At 33.6% G+C, this 16,256-nt stretch overlaps 2 protein-coding genes across 2 annotated transcripts; one reads left to right on the forward strand and one right to left on the reverse strand.

Moving 5' to 3' along the window:
- Nucleotides 1-266: 266 nt before the first annotated feature.
- On the forward strand, nt 267-2,046 carry LOC147545736 (homeobox-leucine zipper protein HAT14-like). Its single transcript, XM_086637843.1, has 4 exons — nt 267-636; nt 738-1,051; nt 1,163-1,242; nt 1,340-2,046. Exons 1-4 carry the CDS (start codon nt 363-365, stop codon nt 1,686-1,688), a joined length of 1,017 nt encoding a protein of 338 aa, XP_086493969.1. The 5' UTR covers nt 267-362; the 3' UTR covers nt 1,689-2,046.
- Nucleotides 2,047-12,634: 10,588 nt separating this feature from the next.
- On the reverse strand, nt 12,635-15,693 carry LOC147545737 (protein trichome birefringence-like). The gene is made up of 5 exons (XM_086636273.1): nt 14,505-15,693; nt 14,201-14,393; nt 13,846-14,039; nt 13,591-13,749; nt 12,635-13,391 (listed from the first exon to the last, which is right to left on the reverse strand). Exons 1-5 carry the CDS (start codon nt 15,254-15,256, stop codon nt 12,998-13,000), a joined length of 1,692 nt encoding a protein of 563 aa, XP_086492399.1. The 5' UTR covers nt 15,257-15,693; the 3' UTR covers nt 12,635-12,997.
- Between the last annotated feature and the right edge of the window lie 563 nt (nt 15,694-16,256).

A 16,256-nucleotide genomic window follows, 5' to 3' on the forward strand; every position in this document is an offset into this window, starting at 1 on the left:
ATATGGGAAATAACCCACAAAAAAAATGTTTGTGTCTAATAAACTAATAGTAAATAGTTTTGTAAAGTAGAAAACAGTTGTCTTTGGCAACTTAAGATTCTCATATGGTTGATGTAAGGCACAAATTAAGCGATGTACAGAAATAACATAAATCGAAAGCACCAAATCGCAAGCACACTAAAACCCTTAGAAGGTTTCACACGTGTGTTGACAACGGGAGTTTTCGGTCAAACACGGTGTATTAATATGTATAAAAGGTTCGGATAGGGTCTTCATAAAGACTCTGGTCCTTTTTCAATCCCATAATCTCTTTCTCTCTCTAGAAACGCCTCTTTCCTCTGTAGGTACCTCTGTTTCTTGAGATGGAGTTAGGTTTGAGTTTAGGAGAATCTTCAACAAATCCATTTGGTGGTAGTACTGATAAGAATCGTAATAAGACAAACAATAAGAATTTAGGGTTTTGCATGGGTTTAAGTGTTGGTCTGTGTGATAAAGATGAAGATATATCAGAGAAAAATGATGAAGATCATAGAGATGAAATAAGGGTTTCTTCAGATCCACCTCTTCAGCTTGATCTTCTTCCTTTAGCTCCTATTCCTCTTAATCAAACTGGGTTTGCTCGGATTTCTGAAAACGGTACTTAAAAAATCATCAAAACCCAAAATATTGTTCCTCAAAATTTCACTCTCTGTTTACTAATTTATGCTGGTATTGATTGATTTGGGTGATTCTTGCAGGGAATTCTGAATCGGGTTCGAGAGGATTTGATGTTAATCTTTTACCATCAAACGAAGATATTGATAATGGAGCTGCAATTTCTTCCCCAAATAGTACTACTGTTTCTTCCTTTCAGATAGATTTCTCAATTTACAGAAATGGATGCAAAAGAGATTCAGAAATTGCAGGTTTAAACGAAGTTGATAATGAAAGAACTTCTTCTAAAGCTAGTGATGAAGAAGATAATGGTCTTACTAGAAAGAAACTTAGACTTTCTAAAGATCAATCTGCTTTTCTAGAAGAAAGCTTCAAAGAACACAATACCCTCAACCCAGTAAGTTCATAAAACAAACTCTATCTAGAGAGAGAAAGAGATTTCCTTTTAATAATCCCATGTTCTAATTCTAACCCTTTTTCTGTTCTTGTTTGTTTGATAAAACTGTAGAAACAAAAGATTGCTTTAGCAAAACAACTCAATCTAAGACCAAGACAAGTAGAAGTCTGGTTTCAGAACAGAAGAGCCAGGTAATTTTCAATTTTGAGGTTTTTACAAATTTTTCTTTTATGGGTTTTGATTAGATCTTGATTTTGAAAATGGGTTTTGATTTGATTAAATTTTCAGAACGAAATTGAAGCAAACAGAGGTTGATTGTGAGTATTTAAAGAGGTGGTGTGAAACATTAACAGAAGAAAACAGAAGATTACAGAAAGAATTACAAGAATTAAGAGCTTTAAAAACTTCAAATCCTTATCATATGCAACTTCCGGCAACAACTCTTACTATGTGCCCTTCTTGTGAGCGAGTTGCCACAACCACTACCACCGCCGCCCCTTCCTCCTCTGCCGCCGCCGCACCAACCACCACCACCACTACCACAAACAAAAGCCCATCAACTTTCTCTCTCAACTATACCAAACCCAGATTTTATCCTTTCTCTCATGCTCATGCTAACCCTTCTGCTGCTTCATGAGTTCATAAAAGCTTCATTTTTGGCTGGTTCTTCAATCAGTGGCAGTTTTGTAAATAAAATTTTAGTTTTTTTTTTGTGTGGGAAGATTTTATTTAGATTATATTTTAGAGATCTTCTTATGGAGAAGATCTCAGATTTTGGGTTCCTTCTACTAGGTTTTGTTTGTAGAAGGTTTTTAATATTTACAATGATTTTTAGAGAGAGAAAAAGATGGAGGAGAGGTATAGATAGAGATCATAGATCTTATAGCTATAGATTGAGAGATATAGAAGAATCCTTCCATTTTAATCTTGACAGATTTGTATTGAATTTAGAAGAAAAATATATGAAAAAATATTTACTTACTTTTTTTTCTTTATATATCTTGTAAAATTCAATATTCTTAAATCTTTTTTGTTTAATTTTAATCAATCAATGAAATGATAGATATTCATGTTTCATGTCATGATATCTTATTAAATAAATAAATGATGAAGCATGGGTTGATGAATCATGGAGATTGAAAAATGTAGGGGAACTAGGGGACAACTAGATTAGTATTTAGGTTTGACAAATAAGGTTGATGAAAAATAGAACATTATTGATTATTAAATTAAATATGTAATATGCATAATAAAGTACACGTACATAATATGTACAGACAAAAGAATCCATCTAAATTTGTTAGATGGATAAAAGGTCCCACCTTATGTTTTACTACTATATATTATGTGGGTTTCGTGTATAATAGGTTAGTGAGAATGCAAAATATAAGCGTTAGCAGTGACGATGTTGAACAAAGTGGTCCTGCTCATAACTCATAAAGTTTGGACCACTACATCAAAATATAAATGAAAAATTTAGGTGAGAGATGTAAGTACGTGACATTGTTCATTTTATATATTCCTACTGACACAACGACACAAATACGTCTGTTTCATATTGGTTATTAATAACCGAATCCAAATAGAGATGGCTCTTTGTCTTCTGCCTCTTGACTAGTTTTTTTTTTAAACGAAACGAAACCATATTTCATTGATATGTGATTCAATCACAAGTTACATGGATGATAATTGTTATTTATTTGAGAACCACATGAGAGTTACAGGCGATAAGTTCATAGAACTTTCGAATGTAAAGTGCCTCGCGGAGGGAAAAAAATTGACCTGACACAGACTCAAATAAAAGACCCTAAAGGTCGACAAAAAAAATCCTGAAGATCGAGAATGAAAAGACCCTAAAGGTCGACAAAATATATAAAACTAATACTAAAATTGCTCCAACCGAGAAAACCACCGTCGCCGATGAATGTAAATCGCAAGGTCAACCACCACCATCACTGCCGAACAAGTCTTTGAATCCTTCTGTTTAGGCTTGTTAATTGATAGATCCAAAGATTCAAGAAACTTCAATTAGCCAAACGTTGTTGTTTTAATTTCTGTTTGAACTCTAGAAATCTCAAATCCCTCTTCTTTTCTTCCTCTCTCACTCCATCAATCTGTTACTAAATCGTTCGAATCCTTTAATAAAATGAAAGAATCGATCTGTGGTGAGTCCAGAGAACAATCTCTGATGGAAAACAACCCTAGAAATTCTTTATCCAGATTAACTTATAATCAGTCGCTTTGGGTATGAAACAACTGTCCTTTTAACGATTTTACGTAATTAACCTTAAATTAAGTACATAAATCATGGTTTCAAGTGGAATCTGATAATTAGTAAAAAAATCTCGAAATAAACTTAGTTCTCAAAAATCGAAGTCCAAGAATAAAAAAAGACGCTAACCTACCCGGATAAAGATTTAAAACCACTCGAAAATATAAATTATAACCACAAGTTGATATATGAATCTATAATTACACAACATATTAATCAAGCCCGCTTACATCACCTCAAAGGTGAGTCGATCGACAAGTCACATTTTAATATGCAGTAGAAATTGGTGTTGGAGTGTAATTTTGAAAAACAAACTATAGGGTGGAAAATGTTCGTGGATGCCGTGGAAGCTCAGTTAGATGTTTAATTATTATAATTTCCAATTTTAAAAGAGATAATTAAAATTTAATCATTAAGATTAAAGACTAAAGATGATTGGGATGATGGGAATGTTTTGATAAATTAATGGGATGAATATAATAAGGCCGACCATTTTCTACTAAAGATATTCAAGACTGATTTTAAAGAAAAAGAGATGACCTAAATCAAAAGTCTAACCCACTACTATCACTGTAATTATCTTATTTATCATTGTTCTAGTCAAAATGATTTGTCGTTGGGGGTTTTATCCCTTTCCATATCATATATTATATTATAGATGGAGTCAATTTTCATATTTGTTTAGGTGACAAAATAGTTACTTTAAAGTCGTTTAGTTTTTTTTTAACTAATTTTGACCATGGTTTTGGAGAATAAAGAATAATATTTGGAGAATAGATTCTCTAGAGAATTCATGTTTTTTGTTTATTCTCGGAGAAATATTTCATTTTAGTCTAAAATCTCACTTGATCAAACATTGCCCCCTAATCTTCACCATCTTTATCATCTTCACCACCATAACTTCCTACGACCACCATTCTGGGCACCACCATTGTCACCTCTTCTCTTTCCTCTGTTCTCCTCTCTAACTCACTGTTACTTTCTTTCTATCTTGTTGCTTTCGTTCTATCTCTCTATCACTCTCTCTCAGTATAGCTTTCCCTGATTATCTCTCTGTCATTCTCACTCTAGATCTCTCTCTCATTGTCATTGTAGATCACTTTCATTATGTCTCTCGTTATAGACATGTATCTCTTTCACTATCTATATCCCTCTCGCAGTCTTTATCTCTCTTTCTAGCAATCTTTCTCTCCCTCTGTCTGTCTGTCTCTCTCTTAGCCCGTATAGATCTCTTTGTAGAAATCACATAATTCGTTGTCACGAAATGGTCATGGTCACAAACGCGAAATGTTTCGTGGACACGAAATCCTCGAGGAGGGTTTCACCTCGATGTCAGGTTTCGATGAAGGGAACACTTTTCTTTGCCAGAGCGGTGTCTGTGTGAGAGAGGGAGAGAAATAATGAGACATCGATTGAGAAACAGTGAGAGATTGAGAGAGAAACAATGAAAGATCGAGAGGCACAGATTTGCGAGAGCAATAGAGAGAGATAGACAATGAAGAATCTAGAAAGAGACTAAGAGAACAAGAGGGAAAGAATAAAAGAGAGACATTGTGCGAGACAGTGGGAGAGAGAGATACAAAGCAATAAGAGAGAGAGAAGACGAAGATTAGGGGCAATGTTTGATCAAGTTAATTTTTGGACTAAAGAAAAAATATGCTCTTGAATCAATATTTATTGACTAAAATCTATATTCCTGAGAAAATTTTCTCTATTCTCCAAACCCGCGACCTTGATTAAGTGGGGCTGGATAGCAAATTATTAAGTAAAATAAGTAAATTTGTCGTTGGGGGTTTTATCCCTTTTCATATCATATATTATATTATAGATGGAGTCAATTTTCATAGTTGTTTAGCTGAGGAAATAGTTACTTTAAAGTCGTTTAGTTTTTTTTTTTAAAACTAATTTTGACCATGGTTTTGGAGAATAAAGAATAATATCTGGAGAATAGATTCTCTAGAGAATTTATGTTTTTTGTTTATTTTCGGAGAAATATTTCATTTTAGTCTAAATCTCACTTGATCAAACATTGCCCCCTAATCTTCACCATCTTTATCACCTTCACCACCACAACTTCCCACGACCACCATTCTGGCACCACCATTCCGACCACCATTATCACCTCTTCTTTTCCTCTATTCTCCTCTCTAACTCACTGTTACTTTCTTTCTCTCTTGTTGCTTTCGTTCTATCTCTCTATCACTCTCTCTCTGTATAGCTCTCCCTGATTATCTCTCCGCCGTTCTCACTCTAGATCTCTCTCTCATTATCATTGTAGATCACTTTCATTATGTCTGTCGTTATAGACATGTCTCTCTTTCACTATTTATATCATTCTCGCAGTCTTTATCTCTCTTTCTCGCAATCTTTCTTTCCCTCTGTCTGACTCTCTCTCTTGGTCCGTATAGATCTCTTTGTGGAAATCACATAATTCGTTGTCACGAAATGGTCATGGTCACAAACGCGAAATGTTTCGTGGACACGAAATCCTCGAGGAGGGTTTCACCTCGATGTCAAGTTCCGATGAAGGAAACACTTCCCTTTGCCAGAGCGGTGTCTGTGTGAGAGAGGGAGAGAAATAATGAGAGATCGATTGAGAAACAGTGAGAGATTGAGAGAGAAACAGTGAAAGATCGAGACACAGATTGCGAGAGCAATAGAGAGAGATAGTAAGAGATAGACAATGAGGAATCTAGAGAGAGACTAAGAGAACAAGAGGGAAAGAGTAAAAGAGAGACATTGTGCGAGATAGTGGGAGAGAGAGATACAAAGCAATAAGAGAGGGAGAAGACGAAGATTAGGGGCAATGTTTGATCAAGCTAATTTTTGGACTAAAGAAAAAATATGCCCCTGAATCAATATTTATTGACTAAAATCTATATTCCCGAAAGAATTTTCTCTATCCTCCAAAGTCGTGACCTTGATTAAGTGGGGCTGCATAGCAAATTATTAAGTAAAATAAGTAAATTTACTAACAACATATTTTTATCTGATACAAACCTTCTTCGCATTTAAGAAGATACAATTAGTGCGACAATTTTGTGAATTAAATATAAACTGTCCTTGGAAATTACGTTACACGTTACAACACGTATATGTGATTGTCAAACTAAAGATTTAATTTGAGGTCAAGGTATTTTACGAATATCAATATGTAATTCTCTACAAAATATGATAAAAACGACATGTCCTCCTTCAAAAGTGACTATGTACACGAGAGGTGTGAAAGTAAAACTGTAATTATATGTATATATGAGTATAGTTTCAAACCATGAAAAGGTTTACTCACCCGGGTTTATTCAACATTCAAAGATCTCATGTTTATGTTGTGGTGTCAATAACTCTTGAGTGGAATGGTAAGAAGTTTAGTCCTTCACCTTAGAGTGAAGTTTGTGGTGTGTAAACAATAAGGTATAACCAATTACATTTCCAAGATTTATTCATTTTCCTCTTCTACAAATTTACATAATTTATAATTTTAAATGAACTTAATCATTAAGAATTGTGACTCAAACATAATCGAATTACAAAAAAGGGGTTTGATCTGGTATGCTTATTTTCTCCAATCAGTTATCTGTTATTTAACGGACAACTGTTATTTTCATCATAAATTATATTTTTGTAAACTTTTTTAGACTTTTATGTAAGTAACACAATTAAAAATCTTAATATTTTAATATAAAAGAGAAACAAAAAAGTGAACATATCATTGAAATAAAAGGTAAAATATATACATTTGTCTCTAGAGAATACCAGAGGTTAATTACATCTTAAACACGCAACCAAAAAAAGAGTGCATTTCATATAACACTTTTAGGAAATTATTAATTTGAGAAATAAAGCCAAAAAAACAGTTTAATTAAATCATAGTTGAATCGTATAAAGAAAGGAAAAGACTTTCCTAATTCTTATCTATAAATTTTGGATTAAGTGGAGAAACGACTCATTGATATGTTGTTTGAATTCAACTAATTAATCCACCAACATGATTCAAACATTTCTTCTCGTAACAAAAGAAAACGCCTCCTTTCATTACTCTTCTTATGTTTGATCAATTTTTATAGACAATCATAGTTTGACAAAGAAAATTAATAAAGAAATAGTAGAAAGATAGATTTTTGAGAGAGAAAGAGAGATTAGTATTGATCAATGAAACACGATGTTTTTGGGTTGGTTGGGGTGTCAATCAATATTCATCATCCCCATTGCTTTATCAATCTCTATTTCTCTCTCTAACTTTTGTACATTATTCAATTGCATAAATATCTCCACTAATTGTTCCTAAATCTATGTCCTTATTGTTAGATTGAGTTATTGAGGGAGAGAGTGAAATTAGTGTCAAAAGGGCATGCCTCCCCCTAATAAGCCAATGAATGAGGTTTTGATTGTCATTATGTTGATATTTTGTCTAGTAAATGTTGGATTTGTGTCCAACTCCATATTATGGTGCTGATTTTGTGGAGCTTTTTTCTATTCACAATTTGACCTCTTGTCTTTGGTTTAGAATTTAGATTAACATGAGAAATATGAACCATGATTTAATGAGTTTGATATCAAATTATTACTCTTTGACTTTTTCTTTTTCTTTTTCAACATAAGTTCTAAAGTCAATTCATCAAATAAGATTGATTACATTATGATATGTAGGGTACAAAATTTAACCGTAGTAAAAAAACTATTAGAAGCCGTTAATCTTTTTTCTTTTTTATCGAACTACTATTTTTTTCGCAAGATTATCAAACAACTATATAAAGGCAATAAAGTGTTGCCGTGTTCAGTGGTCTTGGACCTTCTCACCCAAAAAACTAGCTTTAGAGGTAAGGTTTTTGCCACACTGGTAAACGCATCATCTTTTCATTCCGCAATGAACGAGGATTATCCTAGGCCTTTGGTATATGAAGAGCAATGTTTAGTAAAGGCAGTGCGTTAGAAAGATCAATTTATGCATTTGCTCTTCATTTACCAAATTAGTTTAAGGATGGCGTTATAAGGATCATTTAATAAATAATGCTAAAATATAAGGACTTTGATAAAAATTAATAATAAATCTAATATTCTATTCACTTGTAGTTTTCTCTCACATAAACAACCCAACCCTAACATCGTCACCACTATCAACATTACCATTAGTATTACAAAACTTGCAAAGTTTACCATCACTATAGTCTTAGTTTCAAGCTTTTACTGATGCCTCAAGATGAGGAACCGCCATTAATGAAGAAGGAGGCAACCTACATCAAGAAAGAAGAGTCTTTTGACTTAAACGAAACCATCGACTTAAACGAAACCATCGACTTAAACGAGGACATCGACTTAAACGAAGATAACGACTTAAACAAAGAGATATATAATGAAGATAATATGTCTCAGGTAAAGAAAAATAATTTTCTTGTCTTCCTCTGTGGTTGAACAAAAGTTTTAGGATTTTAAGTTGTTTTTGTTTCGTAAAGGATTTTCGGTTGGGTCGGCTGAACAAGACAACAAATTTCGACCGGATCGGCTGAAAAAGACAGCAAATTTCGACCGGCTCGACTGAAAAAGACAACAAATTTCGTCGAGTCCGCTGAAAAAGACAACAAATTGTCTGTCAGGTCTGCTGAAAAAAATAATAAATTTCGACCGAGCCGGCTGAAATTGTTCTGTTTTTTCATCCGCTTTGGACGAAATTTGGTTAAATTTTCAGTCGTTCTGGATGAAAAATTTCACTATTTTCATTCATGAAATTTTATTTATGGTAAGCGAAATTTCTTTTATGAATCTTCAAAAGTTATTTTAATCAGTGTTTAAACCCGAAAAATCTATGGAGAAATCAAGCAATAACAAGAATTACAAACCCCTCTATGGAGATGAATGTTGTGTTAGTCATCTAATATTTAGGTTTCTATCTTTATCTCTCTCTCTCTCTCTCTGATCGAAACGAACAGATTTAAAGTTTTTTCTCTCTTTTGGTTGAACAGGTGTTAATGGTGTTTATCTCTCTTCTCTCTCTTTGATCGACGAACAGAGTTTTGGGCGAACATGATTTTTCTCTCTTCTCTATCTTTTGGTCGAAAATAATTAGAGGAGAGGGACCAAAATTTAAAGTTGAGATATTTTAGAAAATAGTGTTTATCTCTCCTTATTCTAAAAAAGAATGTTCTCCCTATCTAATGCACTGCCTTTGCTGAAAATTGCTCTTCCTATACCAAAGGCTTTATCCTAACAATCTCTTCCTCACGCTCTGATATTAGTGATGGGTGGTTGGTCCTCTCTCACCCAAAACTTGGCTCAATAGTGTAAGAATTCCTCAAACTATATTTTTATTTCCAATCAAATGTGATTTGTGATTACATGATGTATTTATACAGAGAAGAAAAGAATTCTGTTACTAAAACAGAATTAGTTACAACTAATATACTTGTAACAGAAATTAGGTAATAACTTCCGCTATTAATAACTAATCTAAACGTGTCATTATACATGTAACAGAGGCTGCTTTTAGACAATATTGAAGAAGCTGGAGCTGGACCTTGACTAAGTTGACTTGGGCTATTGCGGTCTCGATGACTTGACTGTTTACTAGGGTTGAAATGAATTTTAATAGAAACCTAAATTCATTTCCTTATTATAAAACCCTAGCCGTCTGTTCTTTCTTGTTCTTCCTTTGAAACCCTAGTATTCTTCAATACACTACTGTTAACAAATAGGGAAGGTTATCCCTACACTTCAAAACTCACCCTCTACCCGTTCCACAAATTATCCCAACAATCTCCCCCTCACACATTGACTCTTAACTTCAAAAGTTATTGAAATTCTTATCCCAGAAAATAGCTCAAAAGGAAATTTTTCCCACACTTATAAACTCACCCTGCCCCTTTCACAACCAATGTGGGATTATCCCAACAATTTCTTCCTTACAGATTGACTCTTAACTTCAAAAGTTATTAGACTAAGACTTATTATACTTGGGTTCTGATACTAGTATTGGGTGGTATTTGCCCTTTCTCACCTCAAAACCTAACTGAAGAAGTAAGGTGTGTCTGTCAACAACCCTTGGTTGGAGTGATAAGAGGTATAATCTTACACCTTAGAGGTCAAGAATTCGAGACACGCTGAACATTTTCAAAAGTAAGGTGTGTCCCACAAGGCCACACTTGTAAACTCTCCCTCTCTCAATTCCACAACTAATTTGGGGTATCCTACCATAAAAGCCATTAGGACTAACTATATTTCACTTACATTATAGATGCAAGAAGAGTATAGGTCGCAACTCCAAGAATTGAGCCCGGGACCCCGCAATAGTTTTAGAGGGTTGTACAATAAACTGAGCTATCAGTAGATGAGTTAAACCTAAACTAAACTCCTAAAGATTTTATGAGGTACATTAATAAAATGCTTTTGCATTAATAGTTATAACATCAAAATTATGAAATTGGACCGACCACAAACATCATGATTTGAACTTAAACTTACTAAGATCGTTTAACAAGATATTTGTGGTAGTGCAAAAATGTTAACGAAATATGAAGTTATTATAGTGAGTAAATATTCAAGAGTTTGGTGTTTTAAATCAAACCAATAGTTTAACCTTCTCGTAATACAAACAGATGTGAACCCCTATATATATATATATATATATATATGTCTGGAAAAATCTTCCACGGACCGCGAATTGAAAGGTGTTGATGTGACATACCGAAAAGATGTCAATGCGTCCTAACAATTCACGTGAAAGTGCATTGAGTAGTTTTTCTTTATGAATTTTTTTTGTTTACGTTGGACGTGGGCGAAGTAGAGGAAAACATATAGAGGAAACAGCACGAAAGCTCAACTTCGAAATCTGTTTTGAGTTTCGTCTGGGTAGAGTTCATCTTCCTCAACTGTGACAAATTTCAGAGTCCAGATTAAGGGGGTGCCTGTATATACTAGTGGCCCCACCACAAAATCCAAATTCCTTGTTTGGGCCATGAAGGCCCAATTACAGCTACTACTACTTGCATTGTCTCAAGACTCACTACATCTAGGAAAGTGGGCTGCTTTTGATTCCCACAATAGAGAGATGTGTTATGAAACAACACAAGTTCTTTGTACAAGGCCCATACAAGGGTAAAGGCGGATAATGGGCCGTGGCCCCAAATTTAAGGATGCATATAGTTACATTTTTGGTGCCCATTAAATATTTGCGAAAATTCTTTAAGGTACCCCGATTGAATCCCGACCATTACGTCGACAGACAAGATTTTTACTTTTTGTTGAAAATTCTTTAAGGTACCCCGATTGAATCGCGACCATTATGTCGACAGACAAGATTTAGTAAGAAAAAGTACCATCACTTTCCTACTCTAACTTTCGGATAATCAAATATACAAAATTTTTGGCCGGGATTCAGTCGAGATATGTCTCGTGTAGAATATTGTTGATGTTATTTTTATACTATTTTTCCGACCTAGTTTGATAAGAGGAAATCATATCCCACATTCATTCTCCCTCTAAGAACTAAACCCACTCAAAATACTAGTCTAAACCCAAGTAAAGAGACATGCTTCATACTTAAGCATGAACTGAGCATGAGAACTTGGTAGTGATTGATTCTAGAGATTAAACTATAGTAGTTATTGTTTAACCTTCATAACTAAGTATGAAGATTAGTGTGTGTTTGATTTAATCAAAAAGTGGTCAAATTTCCAACTACTTTAAAAAATAATAATGAAAGTGAACTAAATAACTTAATTTTCATCCTCCATGTGCCATCTGTAGGTCCAAATGAAAAAAGAAGTACTATGTGGTTGGCTACTTTCATCAAAAGCCTTGAACCTCTATAATTGAGTAGAAGACAAAGCTTAGTACATACCAACATCAAATACTAGCTACTTTATTTGATGGTTATTTGCTATAATTCATACTTGCTTATATCATAAGAAATGGCTGATCCAATTGCTATCTTCCCATGAGATCACATGAGTGTTTATTGTGAGTTGTGACCCCTAGGTTTTTGTTGGTATCCAAACCTAATGATTTGAGTAAGAATTTCATATAGAGGTGCCATCATGTCGATTAGACATGATTTAACAAATTTCATTGTCATTTTTTTTTATTAATAATTTTACGTGTTCCAACTAAATGGTGTAAATTACTGAAGTTTAATTTGTAAAGTAGTCTATCACGTTCTATAATTTTGTTTCCTTCAATATGATCATTTCAGATTATGCTTTCATACTGTCGGTGAAGTTCAACTATATATTTGAAATATAATACTAAATGAAATGATCACGGCATAAAATAACACTAGATAAACATAAAAGTTGCATCAAATCATCATAATAGAAAAGGTATATGCAACATCATTTTCATCTATTAGAAAAGAAAAATAAGAAGATTTACAATCTTGGAGCCTCAAGGCTAATTTTATAATGGGGTGGGTGGAATAGAGTGAGAAAACTCAAAATAACTTTAAAGCTCTTAAGAGCCAGACTAGCATACCCCATACATAAACAAATAGAATACTTATTCACAGCTTCCACCCATCTCCCTCTCTCTCTCTCTAATGAACACCACCCACTTCACCTCTTTCTCTCTCCTCTATAGTCTACTCTTGGAGAACACTATTTCTTGGATCTTCTCCAAGTTATGCACATTAATGCAATAAATAATTAAGAAAATGGTCTAAGAATCATATTGTTTTACTCTCTATATACCTATGGTTGCTTCTGTTTTTGTTGTTGCTTCTGCTCTTGTTCTTGCCTTAGTTGTTGTTGTTGTTGAAGGTTGTGTTTGATTAAGATTTCAGCATAAAGAATCTCATTCCATAAATCAGGAACTCCAGGGAGACACCAATGACTACAATCCTGATACCTCAATGGAGATTTTCGTTCTTCGTCTGGCAAATTTTTCTTTCTATATATCGACGGATGACCATCCTTTCGGTAATCAGTCATCCTTGTTATATTCAAATATGTCACAGGCGTTTTCATCTCGCTTAGTACTGATTCCAACACTCTCATCTTCGGCGGGTAAGCCGAAAGATAAGTCTCATTCTTAATTGGCTCAGTCTCACTATCACATGCTCCACCGGAATTCCATTGTCCACCACTAAAATACCATAACAATAACATAACACATCAAATTTCATCCTTTTTCCGATTTTCAGATATAATGAAATGAACTGGAGATACAAAATCTAAAAACAAAAACTAGTAAAAGGGTATCGAGAATTCATAATGGTTTTCGATTGAAATCAAATAACAAACTTAGAAATGTACTCATAAAGAAGAGAGGAGAATTCGAGTACCTGAAATGTGAAGCTGAATATCCTCTAAACAAAATAAGGGTCTTGTGAGGATTGATATTAACATCAACCCATTTCGCCCATGTCAATAGAGCTTTGTGAAATGCTTCAACGACGTTTAGTGATCCAAATACTTTGTTTCCCACTTGATAGTAATCCTTCCTACAAATTCAATTGGAGTTTTCGTCCCGATAAGCATATGTATATATGTATGAAATATCACATGATAGAAAAGAGAAACTAGTAAATAGATGATACCCTTTTGAAGTTTTGTCATGAGTCCACCAATGTCCAGTGTTGAAAACAATTATATCTGCATCTTTATATTTCGAAGATGATCTCTCAACTAAATCAAGTCGAAGTGTTTCCTTTGTCGTTCCATTCGTATCGGGCATTTCCCATTCTTGAACAAGAAATGGAGATCGAAAAAACTCAATTGAACAATTATAATCCTATAAATCATCAAAACCCATAACAAAAAACACAGAGTTAAGATCATTAACAAAAGCAAACATACTCAAAAATTGAAACTTGAATTGAAATTTGAAGTCCAAAGACTACTAGAAAGAGAAAATATACCTTGTTTCAACAAAAAAAAAAAGAGAAAATATACCTTAAAAATGAAAGAGTAAAAACCCTCAGTCCTGAATTCTCTTCTACCAGATGCTTCAAAAACTTTGCTTTTGTCTTTCAGAGAATTTCTAAGAATACAAATTAATGATTCCCACATATTTCTATTTAGAGAATCACCCACAAAAACTAATCTTTTTCCTCTTAATAATTCTAACATATCTCTTCCATTTAACCTGAATTAGCAAAAAAAAAAAAAAAACAAACCCAAATTGATCAATTTCACTAAATTTTTTCACAGTATAACTAAAATTGAAAGTGGAAATTGAAGAAGAAGAAGAAATTACCTTGGGAGATCACAATCATTGGGTTTCCATCTAAGTTTTTGATAATCTTTATCAGGTCTTCCATTAAGAAGACACTTAAATGATTCATCAATATGTGGACAAGACCCAGGTTGGTAAAGTGGATAAGAATCATCTTTTACCCATTTCCCATTAAATAAATTACAATTCATTAATGAATTCAACAAACCCTCAACTGTTTTCTTGGGATTCTCCTTCTTACTGGTATTATTAACAGAATTAACAGAACCAATTAATGGAGAAGAAGAAGAAGAATTAGTACTGACATTACTCTGTTTTACAACAGATGGTGGTGGTAGTGGGGAAGGAGATGGTGAAATCAGAGTCAAATTCAATTTGGGTTTACTTGATGATGATCTAACATCCGTTAAATTACTTGAGGAAGAAGACCCATTAATTGATTTAGTGAAATTAGAGTGTAATGGTAAAGTGGGTTGAGAAGAATTGGGGAAAAAGTAAGTAAGAAAAGAAGGAACTTGAGATCTAAAAGTAGAATCAGAGGTTGAAGAAGAAGAAGAAGAAAAGACATTATTAAACCATGGAGATGAGAATTTAGAAGAAGGATTAAAAGCAATGAAAGCAGTAAAAATAACAAAAGCAAATGTAAAACCATAAGCAAAAAGCATTGTTCTTCTTGGTTTAAGAACAGAGGAAAGATTTTTTAGGTCAGAAACAAGGGTTGTTGTAGTTCCCCCATCACTTGTTGAAATATGCTTTTTTGCCACATCTAACATGACGGATTTTTAGAGAGAGAAAGAGTGAAGAAAAAAACTCTAGAGAATGGGGAGGGAAGTGAAGAGAGAGAGAGAGAGAGAGAGAGAGAGAGAGAGAGAGAGAGAGAGAGAGAGAGAGAGAGAGAGAGAAGGAAACAGAGTATATTGGGTTTTGATTCTTTTTGGAAGGAGAAGAGGACGAACGGTTTGGAATTTGAGATGATTTAGGAAAGAAAAAGTGACGATTGTGGTAAACTTGTCTCTATACAATTACCCTTACTTTTTGCAATAAATTACGTAATCACCACTGACTTTAATGCCTTAAACTCCGTTGAGATTGTTTGGAATATTGCCTTATTTGAATTCAAAAAGATATAGATACTCGATTTTCTTTTCGTTGAATTTTTTGTTGAAAAAGATAGGTACTCAGAAGAAAAAGAATTTCTATGTTGATAAAACAAGTTTATAATCATCTTACATCAAATATAAACAATGGCATAGAATCTCCGTCTGGCTTATGATAGAAAAGATGAACACCGATGACAAAATTTTTTTAAATAGTTATTAGAAAACAATTTAAATATGGATCGATATCTGATCTAATTGATGGCCTGAAAAATTATTTAAGTCCGTCCGAAATTTTAGTGTGATCCATTTTTTTATGTGTGTTTGATCTTATAAGAAGTTGTTATTAATGTAAAGAGTGTACCTACTGTTAGTTTCAGGAAGACGATTAAAATGAGAGCTACAATTTTAGTTAATTACAAATACCAAACCAAGTAATTTTATTTTTCTTTAATAATGATTGCGTCATTATTTAACGTAGAGTATGCTTCATTAACCGAACCACGTAAATGTCGTATGTGTAATTGTTTACTTCCGTTTTTATTTGCTTGTCATGGAGATTCAGTGTGAATAGAAGGAAAAAAGAAAAATGACAGAAGGGTAATGGTTCTGCCGACGAAATTGTGGTGGAGAGAATAGTCATGGTGAGAGTGGACAGAGATGAGTGGTACTAGAC

This window comes from Eschscholzia californica, unplaced genomic scaffold, assembly GCF_041429995.1.
Source record: "Eschscholzia californica isolate CP2 unplaced genomic scaffold, dmEscCali1.0.p SCAF_4, whole genome shotgun sequence".
Lineage (NCBI taxonomy): Eukaryota > Viridiplantae > Streptophyta > Magnoliopsida > Ranunculales > Papaveraceae > Eschscholzia > Eschscholzia californica.

Excerpts from the sequence above, each read along its gene's own strand:
- LOC147545737 (XM_086636273.1), bottom strand. The coding sequence starts at position 15,256 with ATGTTAGATGTGGCAAAAAAGCATATTTCAACAAGTGATGGGGGAACT. Across the intron at positions 14,040-14,200 it reads TTTACTCTTTCATTTTTAAG|GATTATAATTGTTCAATTGA; the intron begins GTATATTTTCTC and ends GATGATTTATAG. Across the intron at positions 13,392-13,590 it reads TATTCAGCTTCACATTTCAG|TGGTGGACAATGGAATTCCG; the intron begins GTACTCGAATTC and ends ATGGTATTTTAG.
- LOC147545736 (XM_086637843.1), top strand. The coding sequence starts at position 363 with ATGGAGTTAGGTTTGAGTTTAGGAGAATCTTCAACAAATCCATTTGGT. Across the intron at positions 637-737 it reads TGCTCGGATTTCTGAAAACG|GGAATTCTGAATCGGGTTCG; the intron begins GTACTTAAAAAA and ends TGATTCTTGCAG. Across the intron at positions 1,052-1,162 it reads AACACAATACCCTCAACCCA|AAACAAAAGATTGCTTTAGC; the intron begins GTAAGTTCATAA and ends ATAAAACTGTAG.